Below are 21,284 nucleotides of genomic sequence, written 5' to 3' on the forward strand. Positions count from 1 at the left end.
CGGTCTCCTTCTTTGCTCTTACAATCAGCAGGATCCAATGACGGCTGCACAAAATTAATATAAAAACGACGGTTATTTACAAAAACGACGTATTATAGTATTTCACACGACGAAATAAAGTAGATAACGACGACATTATATATTTATCACGACGACAAATAAATACCGACGTGGTTAGTAGTTTCAAACGACTAAATAAAATAAAACACCGACGTGGTTAGTTTATAAGCTGTCATTTATTGAAAATCATAAAAACAAAATCCTAAGGAGACTAACCCTGGATTGTAAGGCATCATGAAAAGCTGTTCACCGTCTGTCTTCTGAAGTCGAGCTGCTACCAGTCGTGATCTTTCAGTTATTGTGCCAGAGTTGGCACTAACTGTAGCAGGGTCGATAAAGCCAACCATGCTGCACATATTGGCTTGTTTCAAAACATCGTGTAAGTACCTAAATACATAAAATAATATAAACAAGTCAGCACAAAAAAACACGACGGTTATGTAAAAAAAACGACGTATTATAATATTTCACACGACGTACTGAAATAGATGAGGACGTTATAATATATTTATCACGACGGTAGTTAGTTAAGACGACGTGGTTAGTTAGTTAAGACGACGCAATATATAAACCAACGAGGTATTATTTTAGAAGTACAAACCTCATATATACAGCCAATACAGTAGCTCCAATTTCTTCCATGCCTGCAAATTGTGTAATATCTTCAGGCAGGAGGAAGGTATCGCGCTCACCACCAAACACCTCCTTATCAATTGTAAATTGGAGTGTCTTATCCTCAGGCAGGAGTGTCGTTTCCACAAAACGACAAAGGGGTTTTAAAGAAGATGGCGCCTCCATATTTGAATAAGCACCAACTTCAATAACCTGTTTAAAGAAATAAAAAAAATGACGTGGTAATTCAATAAAGACGACGGTTTAAGTAATAAAACGTCGTCTTAAAAGTATTTAAACGACGGTGAAAAAACTGTCGTGGTAATTCAATAAAGACGACGGTTTTATGAATAAAGCGTCGTCTGAAACCATTTAAACGACGGTGCAAAAACCGTCGTTTAAATATTTTATTACGTCTTAAAAAAATTCCGCCGTCTAAGTTTTAAACAAACGACGGATTAAATAAAAATATCGACGTCTGAAATTTTGAAAAACAAATAAAAAAGGCAAAGTTATGTGAACATACCTTGTCGTCATGCTTTTCTTCATCTTCTTTCTCCTTTTCTTCTTCCTTCTCTTCATCTCTTTTTTCTTCTTCCTTCTCTTCATCTGGCTGATGTTTCCCCATTTTGGCAGTATCATCCTCCAAATGTAGGGATCTCACATCACCTCCAGAGCAGCTAGCTTTGGCAGACATTGGATTTTTGGGGCTTTGGCTAATTCTTGGTTTAAGCATGCTTGGATCAAAATTGGGAATTAATTGGGAAAGCTGACTCAGGAAATGCTCCCTCTCAGCCTCTACCAATTGTTTTGTCCTAGCCTCCATCCTTAAGGCCTCTTCCCTTGCCTTAGCCTCCATCTTTTTAGTCTCTTCTTGAAGGAGAACTCTTAAACTGTCCTTCAAACGGTCGTCAAAGCTCACCCTCTGTGGTTTGGGCAAATTGAAATATTGCCTTGGGGAAACACCAGCACCAACTCCCCTCAGTCTGCCTGGATGCTCGGGGCCCAAAGCCATGGTCAGCACATCATTGCTGCCATCTACTCTGACTTTGCCTTCCGAGACTTGTTTCTGCAATTCATCCTAAAAAAAGATAAACAAAAAAACACACGACGGTTATTTATGTACAAACGACGTATTATATAATTTAAAACGACGAAATGAATAAACAACCGACGTCTTATGCTATAATTAAAGATAACAGAGTAGTGATTCCTATTTAGACCGTTAACGACGTTTTTAAAAAATTTTCGACGTGGTAATATCATTCACACGACGCGAAAATGAACCACCGACGTCTTATGCTGTAATTACAGAAAACATAGTAGTGATTCCTATTTAGACCTTTAACGACGTTTTTAAAAACTTTTCGACGTGGTAATATCATTCACACGACGAAAAATATAACATACGACGTAATAAGAATAATTCACAGTTTAATAAAAATTTAAAACAGAGTGATAGTAGGCTTACAATTAATTTTGCTTTCTCTGCCACCTTTGGATCAGGGATGTTACCATGTTTGTCCTGTCTAGCTCTCTTCCATAAGGTAGATCGATCAATTTCTACCCCAGGCATGGTTTCCTCCAATTGATCCTCCAATCCAGCATATCCTTTTCGAGACAATCGATGATTGTACTCGAGTTTCTCCCTAATCTGTGCATGTTGAGAATGCACAGACTCAAAATCTTTGGATAGCCTTGAAGCTACAAAGGCATCCCATTGTGCTTTCTCTATGAATTTATATGTTTCAGGGGGTTGGCTTAATTTCTCCCTGTCATTGGTGTATGGAAGGATATAATGCCTCGTTAGTGTAGACTTGAAATCCTTCCATTTCTTGGAAGCAGAAGCTAAAACAGAGGTCTTGCCCCCTTGGCCTACGACAAAAGCCATGTCAACTGCTTCCCAAATCTGCTCCTTTATATCCTTGGGGATTTGGGACCATTTCTTGTCCACAAGTGGGATCCTGGAGCGTGCCAACACACCAATATACGACTGCATCTCAATATGTGCTTGGCCAACACCTTTCCCCCTTTTATTGTACTCAACAATTGGCCTCAGTTTCTGAAGCTTTCTCTTCACAACACGAGGCATTGTGCTCATACCTCGACCAGTCTTTGAATCATCTGAGATTGTTGTCTGGCTGGTTTGTTCTGTCTCAGCAGATGATGAAGCAAACTTCATCTTCTTCGAAGACTTCATCTCCTTCGAAGACTTATCTTGAGGAGCTACCATTCCAAGCTTCTTGGAGCCAGAATCCTTAGTTTGTTGTTGAGAAACCATTTTAACAGACAAAACTGCAAGTGAAAATATTTCAGGAAAACATTAAGAACACAAACGACGGTATTAAAAAAATACGACGTATGATATGATTTTAGACGACGCAATGAAATAATCTCAGACGTAATAAATGTTTAAAACCATTATTTATATAACGTCGTGGTATATATGTTCACACGACGTCAATAGTAATACACCGTCGTGGTAAACTATTATTTATATTTTATCGTCTATATTAGATACCAACCCTAGTTTCTTTTTCTTTATATTTTATTATTATTTATATTTTATCGTCTATATTAGATACCAACCCTAGTTTCTTTTTCTTTATATTTTATCAAATAAGGGAAAAACAAAAACCATTGTTCAGCGAAATCAAACCTGCAATTAAACAAGCATATAAAAAAAGACTATTATTTTAAAAACAACTTTGTCAATTTTCAGACGACGCTAGAACAACTGACGAACCGTCGTGGTCTACCGTCGTCTTATTTAGTTGATGTAGTTGTCTTCAAAGTTGGAAACTTTCTCTCTTTGTCTGTATATTTTATCAAACTTGGAAAGAAGTAAAATGATTTTGGCCAGAAAAAAGGTAAAAAGATTTTTCAAACAAAAAACGTATGAGCATGCAAAACAGTAACCAAAATAGTGAAAATGAAAGCTTACCTTTTGCGTGCAATGAAAGCAAGAGGAAGATGATCGATGTTTAAGTTCAGAGACGACGAAGAAGACGAGAGGAAGACGATGAGAAACTCTGACAATGCTCTGACAAGGAAAAAAGACGAAAAGGTTTCTCTGGGAGATTGAAATTTTTAATCGGGTTTGGAAACAGTGCATGTGTAAGTCGAAAAGTTGCTTACATATAAAACCATTTCAAAAAAATAATACGGCGGTTACATTTAACTACGTCGTTTTTAACTAAAACGACGCAATATTTTTCATTCGACGTGGAATCATTTCATTTAACGTCGTTAGGTTTAATATAACCGACGTGGATTTTAATTTTTAAATTATGAATAGAATTTTTTTTCCCGTGACCTTTCAGTTTATTTTTCAATTACAGTGCGTTATAAATAGAGTTTTTTTTCCGGAGGAAATTTAAAACGAAGGAAATTAATATTCTGCAATATGTAAAGTTTCTTTTTTGGATGACAGATTTAAATAAAATAAGAATATAAAAACAACAAATGTGTAAGTCAAGTAGACGAAAAGTTGCTTACATATAAAACCATTTCAAAAAAATAATATGGCGGTTACATATAACTACGACGTATAAATTACAAAATACGACGGTACATTTAACTTCGGACGTGGTAAATAAATACGACAGTAGTTTGTAGGTACCGTCGTAGTAAACTCAAAAATTAAAGTACATAAGTAATAACTCGCGTCATGGTATATTATTTAACACGTCGTTTTTATTAATTTACCGACGTGGATTTCTGTAATATACGTCGATCATACCGACGTTGATTTTACAATTTAAACGGCGGTTTGTTTGTAAGGACCGCCGTTGGTTTTAAAAATTTATTCTATAAATTTGTCGCTTTCATTCATTTTCGGTTTACATTTAAGGTTCCAAGTTCTTCCTCTCTCAGTCTCTCATGTCTCAAAGATAATAATTTGGATGTTTTCTCAAAGAGAAATTGAGCTTACTCGCATCAAATATATGTCCACAAGAAGAAGCTTGTCAACTAGCCTTCTCACTTCCTTGATCAAGCCTGATAGGACACTTAGTGCTTCTGAATACTCCTTGCTTTCCATCAAAAGAGATGCAAGCCTGGCCTCCACTCGCTGTCGAAGGAAAGTTCGCTTCTCAGGGAAATCTGAAGATCAGATGTGCCTGATCCTCTGCTTGATTTTCTTGCCTAAGAAGATCCGTCGGATTTATTGTGATAGCCTCTTCCTTTATCCGTAGAGCTTCAGAAGAAGAAGATGGGTTTCAAGAATGCGATAAAGAATAGAAATGGCTTCAGATGGCCTCTAAAGCATGAGCAATTGAATCAGTAGTTTCTGGGAGATATGATGAAGACATTGTCAATGCTTTGAACTACACAAGTCCTGCAGAAAGATATGTTAAAGAAACTGAAACAACGGCGGTTTTCTGTTCTACCGTCGTCTTTTCTCGTCGTCTATATTAAGTTACGATGGCGGTAGATTTATAATTACCGACGTAGATTATTTTGTTAAACGTCGTTAAGTGTACTACAACCGACGTGGATTTTAATTTTAAATTATAAATGGAGTTTTTTTTCCCGTATTCTTTCAGTTTTAGTTTTCAATTCCAAAGCGTGATAAATAGATTTTTCTTTCCCGAGGAAATTTAAAATGAGGGAAATTAATGTTCTAGAATTTGTAAACTAACACGACGCAATATTTGCAAATCTGTGTCATCTGTTAAGATTATGATGTGGAACAGAGTTCCATCTGGTAAGATTTCGTAACCCTTGGGATCTCAGACAAAACTGATTATGTCGGCGGTGTTCTATATAAACCGTCGTGGTTATTTCAATTCTTGTCATTAAGTAGATCTACCGACGTAGGATAAGAAAATCAAAGAAAAAAATTGTTAACAAAAATTCTTATTAAGACGACCGTTAAAATTAAAGGTACGACGTATAAAATGAATAAATACGACGATAAATTTTATTGTACGATTTAAAGATAACGTAGTAGAACTATACGAGAATGACGTCGATATATTTATATTTTCCGTCGTTGTAAATTAATTTAATACGGCGATATTTTGTATTTTAAAGCCGTGGATTTGTTTGTAATTATACGGCGTCTTATACGAAAACCTCGTCGTGTTATTTTATGAGTAAAAACGGCAGTTTTTATTGAAATCGTCGTCTTTACTTTCTACGTCGGTCGATTCATAACTTCTGCCGTTCTTTGTTGGCATTGATTTTACACTGAGGAAATCTGTTTCAAATAGACGTCGGTTGTTTAATTATGTACGTCGTTGTTTTTGAACAGCCATTTGAAACTCCATTTTTTAGTTGTCTAAGGTTGTATTACACGACGGTGTTTTTAGAACCGTCGTCTTTTTATAAACCACGACGGTTTTCACTTAGACCGTCGTTGTTTTCTGGTCGTCTTTTTCACTTTTTGTAGTAGTGGGGCTAGACTTTACATTCCGTCCGGACAAATGGCTGGGGCCAAGGGAAGGGAAGACTAGACCATGCCAGTCAAGTGGAGGAAACCAACCACACAACTTTTGTTACCATGTATGTTAACATTAACATCTGCAGGGCCCATGTCTCGACCTACAATGGTTAATGTAATTGGAATAGCAGGTTATGGTTCTAAAACGTGGGATTGGGGTTTTTTCTTTGTCTATGTAAAGAAAGAAACTAATGTGAAACTGGAATGAAGATCAACGAAAGGTTCAATGTAGTCAATCGTCCTACTAATAAGATAACAGCCAACATTGTGCGTGTGAATGTTCTTGCTCTTTTCACGATTTTGGATCCTAGAGTAAGACCAGACTAGGACAAATGAATAACCCCCAGAGTCAGAGGTAGGAAACTTACAAGACTTGACTCCAGATTTGTATCTTTCAGGGCCAATTCCTATAACTCCATTAATCCCATTTCCCAACAACTGCTAGTTGAAAAAGTTCACATGGACTTTTCTTCAGCGTGAAGGATTTGTTAGACCAAAGGCTGGAGGCTCTAAGCACTGAATTGGCAAAGGCAAGTGGTGCTTGTGATGAGTTTAGCTTTGGCTTGCATGCGTACGCGTCCCGGGTCTCGACCTACAATACTTATTTGGTTACTTAGGCACCTTGGAAATGTTGTAATTTACTATCTAATAATTGTTACATATGATGGGTGAATATTTGGTTAACTTAGGCAATTTCCCAAGATTTGCTGACATTGACTATGGTGATCAGAAATGACCAAGGCAATTTCCCTTCATTTGTAGATTTTAAGTCGACTGCTTGAGAACAACTGTGACATTGACTTCATATTTTTCTGTTTGGTTTTCAGTTTTTTGCTAAATGAAATTTCTAACTTGACATAGGGGCTAGACTTTATATTATAATTGCATTAATATCTCAATTATGAAATGCCATCATCAGTCAATAACTATTAGTTCAAAAAAGTAAATTTTCTTCTTAACTTAAATTAAAATAAAGCTTTCGAACATAAATAAATAAATAAAAATAATGCAAATTACAAGTGAATTTTAAGAACGAAAATTATAACAATAAGAATCAACCTTCTATAAAGCTTGGAACATAACATGAACTCCTCAAACCACCATGGAAGGAGGAGTTTTCTCTGCTCACAAGCCTACTTATCTTCTTCTTCTCCTTCATATTTTCCTGCTTGCTTTGCTTCCATTCAAGGCCATTTCATCACCAAAAACACAGGCAGAAGCTTTGCTAACTTGGAAGAAGAACACCTTTGATTCTGCACCGCCTTCTCTCACTTCATGGTCCCTCGCTAACCTCAACAATCTTTGCAACTGGTATGCCATTGTTTGTGACCAGAGCAGCAAACAAGTTTCCCAAATTGACCTCTCCACCTTCAACATCGCTGCAACACTAACCCATTTCAACTTCACCCCATTTCTCAAGCTCACCCAATTCAACATTCGTGGCAACTATTTCACAGGGCCAATTCCATCTGAGCTTGGTTTTTGTACCAACCTCACCTACTTGGACCTGTCTTCCAATTCCCTTGAAGGGCCAATTCCATCCTCCATAGGCCAACTCAGAGAGCTTCAGCACCTTGATCTTAGTAACAATTTCTTAAATTCTTCAATCCCTTCTGAGCTTGGTCTTTGTACCAACCTCACCTACTTGGCCCTGGTTTCCAATCACCTTGAAGGGAAAATTCCATCCTCTATAGGCCAACTCAGGGAGCTTCAGAACCTTTATCTTCAAATGAATTTCTTAAACTCTTCAATCCCATCTGAGCTTGGTTTTTGTACCCACCTCACCTACTTGCACCTGTCTTCCAATTCCCTTGAAGGGCCAATTCCATCCTCCATAGGCCAACTCAGAGAGCTTCAGTACCTTAATCTTAGTAACAATTTCTTAAATTCTTCAATCCCTTCTGAACTTGGTCTTTGTACCAACCTCACCTACTTGGCCCTGGCTTCCAATCACCTTGAAGGGAAAATTCCATCCTCAATAGGCCAACTGAGGGAGCTTCGGCACCTTGATCTTCAAATGAATTCCTTAGACTCTTCAATCCCATCGGAGCTTGGTTTTTGTACCAACCTCACCTACTTGGACCTGTCTTCCAATCACCTTGAAGGGAAAATTCCATCCTCTATAGGCCAACTCAGGGAGCTTCAGAACCTTTATCTTCAAATGAATTCCTTAAACTCTTCAATCCCTTCTGAGCTTGGTTTTTGTTTCAGCCTCACCTACTTGGATCTTTCGAGAAATCAGCTCTCTGGGTCAATTCCTCTAACACTAAGCAACCTTTCACGTATTCAGGGCTTAAATCTTTCCAACAACAATCTCAATGGCTCATTCCCGACAGAGATTGCCTTCCCACGCCTGGGGAAATTTTATTTGTCTCATAACAATTTCACATACAATACTTTTGTTGGAAACTCTGACTTATCCAAAAAAAATAACAAGAAAGTTATAATTGGTGGCCTTGTATTTGTTTGTGGTTTATTCGTGGTTACAACTACAATTGCTCTGATTCTTGTGTTCCATAAGAAAACCAAGTGTGCTCTTAAGAAAATCAATAGTGCTCAAAACTTTGAGAATTTTGAGTCAATGATATTGCAAGAAGAAGTAAAATTTACGTTTGGGGAAGTTGTAAAGGCCATAGACGATTTTCATGAGAAGTACTGTATTGGAAAAGGAGGATTTGGAAGAGTATACAAGGCAGAGTTGCTATCAGGTCAAGTTGTGGCAGTTAAGAGGCTTAACATGTCAGACTCTAACGACATTCCAGCAATTAATCTCCAAAGTTTTGAGAATGAAATCCGAACTCTGACAAATGTCCGGCATAGGAACATCATTCGGCTATATGGGTTCTGTTCAAGAAGGGGATGCATCTTCTTGCTCTATGAATATTTAGAGAGAGGCAGCCTGGGAAAGGCATTGTATGGGGTTGAAGGGGTAACTCAACTTGGCTGGGCTACAAGGGTTAAAATTGTGCACGGACTAGCTCATGCACTTTCTTACTTGCACCATGACTGCTCTCCACCAATTGTGCACCGTGATGTAACTGTCAACAATGTATTGCTCGAGTCAGATTTCGAAGCCCGTCTTTCTGATTTTGGAACAGCAAGACTGATTAGTGCCAATTCATCCAACTGGACCCATATTGTTGGCTCATTTGGCTACATGGCACCAGGTAACATACCAATTTAACGTTGTGCATTTTTGGATCATCTTTTGGTGGCAGAGATATGTTTTGAGGCAACTTGGTTTGTTTTTCTTGATGTGCAGAGCTTGCATTGACAATGCGAGTCACGGATAAGTGTGATGTGTATAGCTTTGGAGTGGTGGCGCTGGAAGTTATGATGGGAAGGCACCCAGGGGATCTGCTAGAATCCGAGCTATCAAAATCATCAAAATCAATGACGGAGGACAATGCAGAGTTGCTTTTGAAGGATTTGTTAGACCAAAGGCTGGAGGTTCCAAGCAATGAATTGGCAAAGGCAGTGGTGCTTGTGATGAGTTTAGCCTTGGGTTGTATACGTATGCGTCCAGGGTCTCGACCTACAATGCTTTATGTAGCACAAAAACTATCAGCTCAGAGTCTGCCTTCCCTTCCTTTACCATTTGGCATGCTAACCATCAACAAGTTGATGGGGATATAAAACTAGAAGGGAAAAAAATAAAACTGGTTGGAAAGTTTTCTGTGTGTAAGAGAAATTCTTATACCTTGTATGTTAACATTAACATCTGCAACGTCCATTCTATAAAAAAATTAAAAAAATCTGCTCCATCGTACTTCTTGGATTATGTGTGACTCATTTACTAGCAGTCCTTTTTTCTTTTTTTTTGGGGTCAATTTATTACTACCAATCCTACACGTGCGTTATGGAGATGCGGAAGCATTTATTGCTGGGGAAATGAGTGGGAAAAAAGGGAAAAGTGGGAAGTAGTGAGAGAAAAATATGGGTGAGTTATGTTATACTTTAAATTTTTTTAAATGTTTTTAATTATGAATAATAGTAAAATGTGGGCTATAAAATTTATTAATTTTCTATGAAAACAAATTTTATTAATTTAAATTGACTAGATTTTTTTATTATGTTCATAGACTATAAAACTGAAAATGAAGAAAACTCAAGGTGCTACGTACCTAGTCGTCCTCTAAGCATTATGAGTTTTATCTTGCCATTTCGAATTGAGGGGAAAACTCATATTGCAAGTTTAATATGAGTTTTATCTTGCTACTTATATAGAGATTCAAGAGAGAATACAAGAATTAAAACGTTCTTTGTTTAACTTGGAAAATATGAAGATAATGATGAAGCCGGCGTTGGAAAAGTCATGAATCTTACACATGCCAACGACAATAGTTCAATCAAAAGAGACAATCGACAAAGTGAAACGAAGCTATAACATAAAATCCTAGCTTAAATCTACACCAACTACAACTTTTGGTTGGTTCCATATACATTCTTGGACGCTCTCATGAATTCATAGGCAAAGGGAAGGAAAACAGAAAAGTCGGCCACCCTAGAAATTCCGGCCACCTTTAGCTAACTAGATGTGTCAGCTGATATGTGCAAAGCTATATTTCAACTAAAATGTGATGTGATTCTAGCTAGAACAAGAATTTGGACTTATGTAGTCAATAATGTGGTTGAAAGAGGAGAGACAATTATTGACATTATACAATAGTGCAATTTAAATACACCATGAAAGTAGTGACACGCGTTTGTACGTATGTGACATCATATGCTAAATGTAAATAATACGTGTATTGAAATAGTGTCAAATATGAACAACTCTTAACTTGTTTAACTAGAATTATATAAAGGAAAATCACTCAATTTTCTCATTTATTTAATATATATTGTATGAATTCTTATAGAATTATAAGTCATTTTTATCTGTGTTTGTTTTGGTGGTTGGAACACTAAATAAAAGTTGTTATCTTGTTTTGAGCATACTGCTTTTAGATTCTAGACAATAGTTGGTACGTTTTGCATTTGTTTATTCACCAATAGCTTTGAATGTTATGTTGTAATTGTTCGTCAATATGTGGCCACGTGTATAGTACTTGGACCGAAAAATTTCTAAACACAAGCATGCAGTGATATGCCAAAAATGCTCTCTATTTGTTTCCCTTAATATCCAATATCACATTTTGTAATTAAGCTCTACTTTCCCCTGCAGATTTGATCCTACCTTCCTCATAATTTATCCACCTTGTAATCCTGAAATCAAGTACGACTTTGGGTCAACTTTCAAATTATTATTTTTAAATTTTATTATAACATGCAAGAGTGTGTTCAGGTTTAATTAATTAATTAGTACCTTTCTCTTAAGTAGTTAGTATTTGCAAAGTAAATGGGAGCATCAATCTCAAGTACGAGAATTCCAGGAACATTGCTTGCATTGGGATACTGCTCAACATTTCTGTAAACCACAGAATTCGGAAGGTTTCCTTGAACAAAAGTCCTTGGCCTTGCCACAAACAAAAGTACCCTGATCACATATATAGCAACCTACACAGAAGAAAAAAGAAATATTAGTTCTAATGCATAGTTTTAAGTTGTTAGATATAGTGTTACCGTTACACACAATAATGATAGGAACGGCTAAGATTAGTCCAATTTCAATGCTGCCAAAAACGACGCCGATATAGGCACTCATGCAGACAACAAAGTCAAACTTGTCAACCTTCCAGAGGTGAATTGCGGTTTCATAGTCTATGACAACAAGCAAAGCCTGGCTATGTGTTTCTGTGTCTGTATATTCCCCAAGTCTGATTCAGTCAGGATTTCCAACTACTCATCCAACTTAGGCCAAACCAGATTCCTAACAATTACATACTACTTTTACAGACTAAAATCTCTATTGCTCCCTCTAGCAATAACTTTTCGACCACATCTTTCTCTTTTCATGAGGCAAAACATATAATCAAAAGCCAGTTTTCTTATAGCAGCCATCCGAAATTTAAGTGACTTCATAATTGAGCTAAAGTCGGGAAAAAAAACAAGGACCCGCCTAGACCCGCCTAGGCCGATTTTTCCAACAGCCTAACTGAACAAAGGCACAGTTTATAGGTTTTGAGCTCAAATTATGAACATCATTACTGAATTTAACATTACAAAACAAAATCCACCACTTGTTCTAGATGTCTGTGCATCATAGATTTTCCAAAATAAACAAAATATAAAGATAATTTAGTTAAAACTACAAGTAATCTGAATGTATTCCACTAAAAAGGAGGAAGTAGCGTAATTGGAGACTGAGCTTAGTGAAAAGAAAAACCTTGGGTTGAAGAAACTATCCCACCAGTCTGAGTCTGCGGCTTTAGGCTCGACTGGAACCAAGCTTAAGTTTTTCTTCAATGTCCTATCTTTCTTGCTGTTTTTTGATTTCTTGGGAGGAGCCATGAGAGCTCAAATGAGGAATTGCCCACCTATTTTTTGGCCTTGAACTTGAAGACTTTGATGGGAAGTGATTCAGTGAAGCGAGCCAGGCAGCGAGGGAAATGTAAAGCTCGAATAGCCATTTTTGGGTTTTTTTCCGGTAAATAGTATAGCTGTCCGGCTTTCCTATTTACATATTATATTTAAATGGTATAGCCGTCCGGCTATACTGGCATCCTTATTTTATTTTATTTTATCTTTTAAAATACTCTATTTATAGAGTATAGCCACTCGAGGATACCTTCAAAATATTCTATTTTTGGAGTTAGCCTTGTGGCGTGGCCATACTATTTATATATAAAATAAAATAAAGGGATTTTTTTTTTGTAGAAATGTCACATGAACTTATAAATTAGTTTTAATTTGTCACCTTAAAGAAAAATTTAAGAGAAATGTCACCTTAATTTTTCAAAATTCAAGATTTGTCATCTAAATTTAACGTCATCCACTTTTAAGGGTACTTTAGTCTTTCCAATATGTAAACCAGCTCCTTTTTCGGACAAAAAAAAAATCTCACCTTGAAATCCATTTGGGCTTTACCATATAAGGACATCACCCCTCCAAGCCATGCAAAACCAGCTTAGGTCTTAGAACTGAAAGAAAATATCACAAACAAGCAAGAATAATGGACGAACGAAGAAGATGAGCTTCAACAATTCTCAGGAACCCATTTTTGCTTTTGTTTTTGGATAGAAACATCCATTTTTGCTTTATGTAGAAAATATAAACCATGCTTTTTGAAGTGTGGTGGTGTGGCTGAAGAGCTTCTGTTTTAGTGAAGACTTTTTAAAAAAATTAATTGGTAAAAAGAAAACAAGATTTCTTCCTTATAGAGCTTGTGGCCCTTCTTTTTATCATTTCTTGGAGTCTTCATTTTCTCCAGAAATTGGGTCATGATGGAATGGTTAAGTATTTATATATGTTGTTACAGTAAAGAGGATTTCAAATCAAATCTAATTCTTCATAGATTAATTGAGATGTGTAGGGAGATGAATTGACTGGAGGATGCAACAATGTTAAAGGAAAATTTGACTAGGGGAAAACAAATTTATGGGTTTTACGGATGACTTGGGGGGATGGATGGTGGTGATGGGAGAGGAGAGGAAGAGGTTGGGGGGCGACTTGGAGAAAAGGGCTGGATTAACTTCTTCTTTTTTTTTTTTCCTTTAACAGTGTTTAGGTTAAGTGTGGAAATGTGCCGAAAAAATAACGAAGGGATGGGGATGAGACAGGAAAAATGGGGACAATGGATCTCATTCCGTAAGATTGGGAGCATCATAACACACCCATCTTTATGTCTTTTTCCTCTAAAATGCCATTTAAAATAGATGGAAAATTGGATGGTGTTAAAGTCAGATGACAAATAAAGGATTTTGATAAAACTAAGTTCATGGGGGACATTTCTACAAAAATCCCTATAAAAAAAAAGACCCGCCTAGCACCTAGGCACCACGTGTCAAAAGTAGTAACGCTGCACGGCTATAAAAAAAATTAGGGGGAAAACGAGTATAGCCGCACGGCTATACTATTTTTAAAATAAAATTTAAAAAAAGGCCTATAGCTGAGCGTCTATACTTTTTTAAAAAAAAAATTAGGAAAATACCGAGTATTGCCACCCGGATTTACTATTTTTCAAAAAAATTAGGGAAAAAAGAGTATCGCCGCTCGGCTATACTATTTTAAAAAAATTAGGAAAAACCGAGTATAGCCGCACAACTATAAGATTTTAATAAAACCGAGTATAGCCGCACGGTGATACTATTTTTTAGAAAAAATATGAACCACCTTTCTAACCTTTCTAAGAGAATTCATAGGAATCTTCGGATCTACGTACCATGTGAACCACATCAACATTTGAATTTATGAGCATAGCCGTTGAATTTACTAGTATAGCCGAGCGGCTATACGTTATAAATAGAATATTTTACACGTATAGCCGCACGGCTATACCCTGTTCGTTTAGAATTTGAGACCCTTCCTTGATATGTAGCTGAAGCGATGAATGTCCAGATCAATCTCAAAGTAGTTAGGACCCTGCATGCGAGAGAGCTTGATAAAGTCAAACAACATGGTTTTTGTGTTTCATCATCTTAACACTCAGCAACATAAATGTTCAATGTTTACCTTGTTAAAATTGTGCTGGGGGCGTGAAAGAACTGGTTTGTCATTATATGCATGTACAAGCTTCTTCCTAGCAGAACTCCGACCAAGATCCTCAGGATTTACCACCCCAGCCAAGATCTTCAGTCTTTCTCTAAAAGGTACAGTGGAGTCCTTTGCGAATCATCATCAACCACTTTCTAAAAGCATCATTCAAATATATCAACAGACTGAGTGTTCCAATAGAACATAAGATCACATTTCCATCAGGGAGAGTACATCAGAATAAAGGACATGCCTATCCAAATGGATGAAGTTGCTTACAAAATGAAGTTACCTTGATGCTGTCCTGGAATTGAGGAGAGATGTCTTTATCAAAATTCTCAGAAACTTTGAAATACATTACAAGACTCATCCCCTCTCCATCACTATCGCCAAGAAACATTGCAGCGGGATAAGCAGGCAACTGCAACAAGGTGGAGAGCAATATCATTAGATATTGCCAAAATATAACAAACAAAACATAACAAGATAAATCAATTCTGAAAAAATACTTGTATGTTTACAATGAACATTTTCCCATTTGCTTTCACTTTGGGAAGCTCAAGATGCTGGGCAATGTGATGTATCTTTTTGGGGCATACAAACACGTCAACAACTATTGGAGTATATGGACTGTAGTTCGGAGCAGTTGACTTTCGTTATCTCTGGATGGTAGACCAACAGAAAATAATATTATCATTAGCAAGGCAGAACAGAGTAATTAGTTGCAAATGTCTAAATTCAGTTAAGGTTGGTTTTGACAAAAGAAAAAACCAAAGTCATACTTGAAATAGTTCTCGCCACAGAATTTAAAAGTTGAGGGCAGAATAATAGACCAAGATCCTGAAGTCGGCTTCTCTACTCTACAACATGGAATGATATATCCTGGTCTAGGCCGATACAGAAACCTTTTTGATTGACCTGTGGATATATCATTGAAATGTTCAGTAATATACATGAACGTCAATCCCAATATTCTAAGTTTTCTTTCAATTCAGAGAAAATTGAATTATTTGAATACTTACATTGTTCGATGGTTTCTTCTGCATCACAGGATCTCCTTTTAAAAGAAAGTCTGAAAACGGCTGATGGCTTTCTCTGGGACTGCGGAACCAAACTCTGTGCACTTAGAATCTTATTGTTGAAACTTACAGAAGGTACCAATCGAGATAAGCTGGATTTCAGGCATTGTCTTGAGTTTTTTCATTAGAATCACGTCCATCCTCTATAAGTCCTTTAAAGCTTCCATAAAAGTGATCTAATATATTCTTCCTCTTACTGCAAACTTCATCAGCCTTCCCTAAGCAAGAAAGCTCATAGCCCTGGGTACTAATAAGCGAAAACCAATTTGATTCCCTGCGCTCATCTTTGCCTGTGATTTTATCCGATTTACCTCCATCTATTTTCATATAGCTTTGGTATTCTTCATACTTACACCCATTATCAACAAAGCGAGCAGATCTTTCGTACTGAAGTACTTGGCCACTTGAGATACTCCCAACTGGATTGCTTGCTAATGAAAAACCGTCTGTAGAATAAGAGAAAAAAAATTAAGAAAACAAAACAAAATCCTTTTCCAATAAGTAGCTCAAGAAATTACTTCAGTAGTAATGACGTTTTGAAATCAAACAAGACCGCAAGGCTTTCATTCTATAATATGTAGTTACAGGTTGATGGCCAATGCCTCCATGTATACTGATAAAGTCATCATCTGAGTCAGACTCCAGAATACTCACCGAGTCCAACCAAGCTCCCTCTTGGCAAATTACTGCAAATGACTAACTTTCAAAATATGAGATTCAAGAGCTATGAATTTTCTTGTCAGCACTATTGGTTGAAATTGAAAGATAGTTGAAATCTGATGAAAGAAAGCACACACCATTCGAATCATATTGACTGTGGTGCCATTGCAGCTAGGTGAGATGGAATGTTGAATTAGAAACCTTAGAACTTCTGTGAGTAGTTGTTGCACCATTCTCAAAGTCCACATGAACAAACTCACTGACAACATAGTCACTCACGCGAGCTCCTGCATCACTATTTATTTTCTTCAAACTGGTATTTCTTTTCTTGGTATCATCTGAAGTGGAGCAGGTTGCCTTTCTATGGCGTTTTTGATGACCCGCTGACAGTGTTTTTTCTGTGATTTAATTGTTTTGGATGGGGTTGACATGCAACCAGCCATTGTAGCTTTTAAATCATGCAAGTCCCAACTACAGCGATGCCTTCATCAAGTCCTCTCCAACCTGTGTGCCTACAAAGGAAACAAAATACATCAGAGAAGATTAAAGGATTTCTGCAAAGCAGGTTCTATGATCACAAATAATCATGAGTATGCAATCAATTCTTTCATCATGGGACTGTTTCAGTAATTTATGGCTCAAACACTAGGCCAGTTAACCAACTTAACACTTGGAAATTATTTGAATCAAACGGATGACACACAGAGGTCTCTATGTTTAATGAGCAAGGTGGCACTATTAGAAAGCACCTTGGTTAGAAGCGACTGGTAACTTGAAGCACTACACTAGTTATTCAATCAATTTGTAGATGAAAATTTGGGCAATCATCATAAAAATCAAATGTCTGATTCAAACCTTCTCAAACAAAGTGGGATGTCTCTTTCCAAGTCCCATAGATAAGCCACTTATCTATCTTAAGCCCGAAATCTTTAGTTCTGGCTCACTAGAACATAAACATGACCAGAAAACAAAAAGATAGTACAACCGCCTCAAGAACAACTCAACAAAACCTTAGTCCCTGTGTACTTGCTATTTTCTGTCTTAAGCCCCAAACCTTAGTCCCTGTACTTGCTATTATCTACCTTTAGTTGCTATTATCTATGACAACAAGCAAAGCACGACTATGTGTTTCTGTGTCTGTATATTCCCCAAGTCTAATTCAGTCAGGATTTCCAACTACTCATCCAACTTAGGCAAAACCAGATTCCTAACAATTACATACTACTTTTACAGACTAAAATCTCTATTGCTCCCTCTAGTAATAACTTTTCAACCACATCTTTCTCTTTTCAGGATGCAAAACACATAATCAAAACCCAGTTTTCGTATAGCGGCCATCAGAAATTGAAGCGATTTCATGATTGAGCTAAAGTCAGAAAAAAAAAAGTAAAAAAAAAAAAGAAAAAAAAAGGGACCCGCCTAGACCCGCCTAGGCGGCCGCCTAGCGCCTAGGCCCATTTTTCCAACAGCCTAACTGAACAAAAGCACAGTTTATAGATTTTGAGCTCTGATTATGAACATCATTATCGAATTTAACATTACAGAACAAAATCCACCACCTGTTCTAGATGTCTGTGCATCATAGATTTTCCAAAATAAACAAAATATAAAGATGATTTGGTTAAAACTACAAGTAATCTGAATGCATTCCACTAAAAAGCAGGAAGCAGAGTAATTGGAGACTGAGCTTAGTGAAAAGAAAAACCTTGGGTTGAAGAAACTATCCCACCAGTCAGAGTTTGCTGCTTTGGGCTCGACTGGAACCAAGCTTAAGTTTTTCTTCAATTTCCTATCTTTCTTGCTTTTCTTTGATTTCTTTGGAGACGCCATGAGAGCTCAAATGAGGAATTGGCCACCTCTTTTTTGGCCTTGAACTTGAAGACTTTGATGGGAAGTGATTCAGTGAAGCGAGCCAGGCAGCGAGGGAAGGGAAATGTAAAGCTCGTATAAGCCATTTTGGCCTTTTTATTTGTAATAAATAGTATAGCCTTTTTATTTAAATCGTATAGCCGTTTGGCTGTACTCTATATTTAAAAGGTATAGCCGGTCGGCTATACTCCTTTTTTTTATTTTTTTTTATTTTATTTTATTATTATTTTTTTGACCTTTCCCTGATTTTCGTTTATCAGGGCAGCAAGATCAGTTGGCTGCCTATATTCCATCTGTCTTCTCTTTGAAGGAGTGAACAACAGCACTTGAGAAGCATGTGCTTGCAGCCACCACATCTCATAAACTAGAAACAGAAGAATCAGTGGTAATCTCCATGTCTGTTTATACATTCCCTCTGCAATGGGAAATTGGACTGAGGTGATGATCCATTTATTAAAGCTTCAATACTCTCTTCTTGAGAGACAATGCATATCTTACTAGTTAAAGCAAAAGGGAGGGATAAGTGCCGAAACCCGTAAAATGATTACAAAATTCATGGATGCTATGTTATTTTGAATTATCAAGCTCAACTTCAATAATCTGCTAGAAAAACAAAAACCTTGAATGAGCAATCTTTCCAATATCAAAGGTTAAAAAGCTGGCAGGAGTGCAAGAGATGGTAGTTCAAATTATTTTTTGACCTTATTTTTCTCCTAGGAGAATGAACTCTAATCATTTAAGAATTAAGAAATATATATCTACTCAAATAAATAAGAGAACAATAAACACAAAAGATATTAAGCCAATCGAACCAACTATAGATACCATAAGCATCAAGCAGCAAAAAAGCTTAAAAGCAATGGAGCAGCAGCAGCTTCCATACATTCAACAATTATTCCCAGATATTACTGAGCCAGAGCAAACAGTTCTTAGCAATCATATCAGTCCACAAATTCTTTGTGTTAATAGAAAATAAAAACATAAAAGGAAAGATCTTACTAACCAAGCCACCACCTTCATCTTCATAAAAATCACCAGCATTTGCTCCAAGATCTTGCATTCCAGCTTGGTCTGTAACAGCTGACACCTAAATAGAAAAATGAGGACTCAGGTAGATGAACTCCCAAATTACTTAATATATGGTTTTAAGCAAAATCATCCGTTTGGGAAACCATAAGGATGCACAATTATGTAACAATGCAACGACTTCTGAAAACCTGAATCTAAAGCATCATTCTATGTGGCAACTCTGATCCACCCTATAAATCTCAGAATGATAGCAGTCGGTGACACATCGCCACAACACATTCAAATATTTCAAAACACAAAAGCAAAAAAGGCTTCTATTCAGGAAATACCACAATAACTATTTAAGACCATGATACTAATAGTATCATCAACTAGTGCTTGTAGTTATCGGTAAAATTATGTGCTACAACAATCTGCACATTATGAGAAGTTCACCACATCAACTACGTGCTACTCAATGTGCGCATTAACAAAAACCCCAGCTCATGCACTATTGCACAGTAGGCCTGCTGGGTTTCGCTACCTTACAGTGATCAGACTGTATAATCCATTTGGACAATGAAAGGCTGAACAGAGCCACCAACAAAAAATTCCAACAATCAAATAAATACATGCCATGTCAAAAAAGCATCACCAAATTAACCAGAGGAACTAACATACCAGTAACGCACACAACCTAATTGATGAACTTGGAAAGAGTGCACAATGCAAGCATATTTCTGGAGGAAGAAGTATAATAACAATATAGTAAAGTGCCATTACCTTAATTAGTCGACCTGCAATCTCCAATTTTCCATTCAAACTCAGTGCATTTCTAGCATCTTCAAGACGTGAGAACTGCAAGCGACTGATTCAATGAGTTTGATTTATTCAATACAATTACAAGGAATCATATCCAGCATCTGATAAGAACTGCTGGAATAGAATTGAACTAAAAGGAAGGGAAAAAAAACATTGCCAACCCAACTTGATTTCATTGGCCTTTCTGGTTTTAAAATATTGTAACCTGAAATTGTATGATGGGTTGACCCTTAACCCAACCCATGCCTGCACCTAGCTAAGGATTTGGCAGTTGGAAGTTTTTGGTGCCCACTCTTCTCAGTTCAGTTGGGAAGAAACTTGAAAGACAATACTCTAGATTCTTTTTAAATTCTGGTGCAATAGAAGACCCAATCAAGAAAAGGTGTGCATTTGTTTAGAGTCAATTTCAAATTCCAACTCCAGCTACAGCGAACCGGCAGTTGAAATTTTCTTTTTCTTTCCTTTAATAAATTTCCCCTACATGGATTTGGACTTGAAAATAAATATAAATAAACAACAGAACTGAAGGATGCCAACAGTCTTTGAAGTTTTAATTAAACCATGTTATGGATTGCTTGTTGGTTGACCTTTGGCTTAATATAACTAGCTGCATGCAAACATTTATATATTTATTCTATATCCAGGCTGCTTAAGTTGAAAGTTGTAGTCAAACAGACCTGCACAAATCCAAAACCTGTGCAGTTGTTAGTTTCGTCAACAGGTAACTGAACCAGTTCTACAGGACCAAATGCCCCAAAAAACCTGCATATATATATATATATATATAGGGGAATCCTCTCCATAATTGCCTCAGTCAGATCACCGAAAAGCAGCAGACGGACTGGGTTGACTTGGGTGACTTGGGCAACTAGTTTTTTCTAACTCTAGGTCTCGTTCAGACTAATGCATATGCAGAAAATAATGCATATATGAAATTAGTCAAAATAGAATAATTTAAAATAGCAACTTTTATTATACTCACAAAGGTTGCAACTGCAAACTTCAACACAACTAGACTATGTACAAGAGTGATTTCTCTAAAGGTGTTTCAGAGAGAATCTTTAAAACTAAGAAAATAAAATGCAGCTGGTAAAACCAGTTCTGCCTACAACTGAGGCCGAAGCCTGAATTTAAAGGCAACTTCCAACTGTGGT

General features: G+C 36.8%; 1 protein-coding gene and 1 pseudogene across 1 annotated transcript; one reads left to right on the top strand and one right to left on the bottom strand.

Moving 5' to 3' along the window:
• Window positions 7,079-10,121, top strand: LOC18768255 (MDIS1-interacting receptor like kinase 2). Its single transcript, XM_020570664.1, has 2 exons — window positions 7,079-9,285; window positions 9,381-10,121. The coding sequence occupies exons 1-2, from the start codon at window positions 7,221-7,223 to the stop codon at window positions 9,752-9,754; spliced, it is 2,439 nt and encodes an 812-aa protein (XP_020426253.1). The 5' UTR covers window positions 7,079-7,220; the 3' UTR covers window positions 9,755-10,121.
• LOC18767654 lies at window positions 14,272-18,386 on the bottom strand (annotated as a pseudogene).

Source organism: Prunus persica, chromosome G8 (assembly GCF_000346465.2).
Source record: "Prunus persica cultivar Lovell chromosome G8, Prunus_persica_NCBIv2, whole genome shotgun sequence".
NCBI lineage: Eukaryota > Viridiplantae > Streptophyta > Magnoliopsida > Rosales > Rosaceae > Prunus > Prunus persica.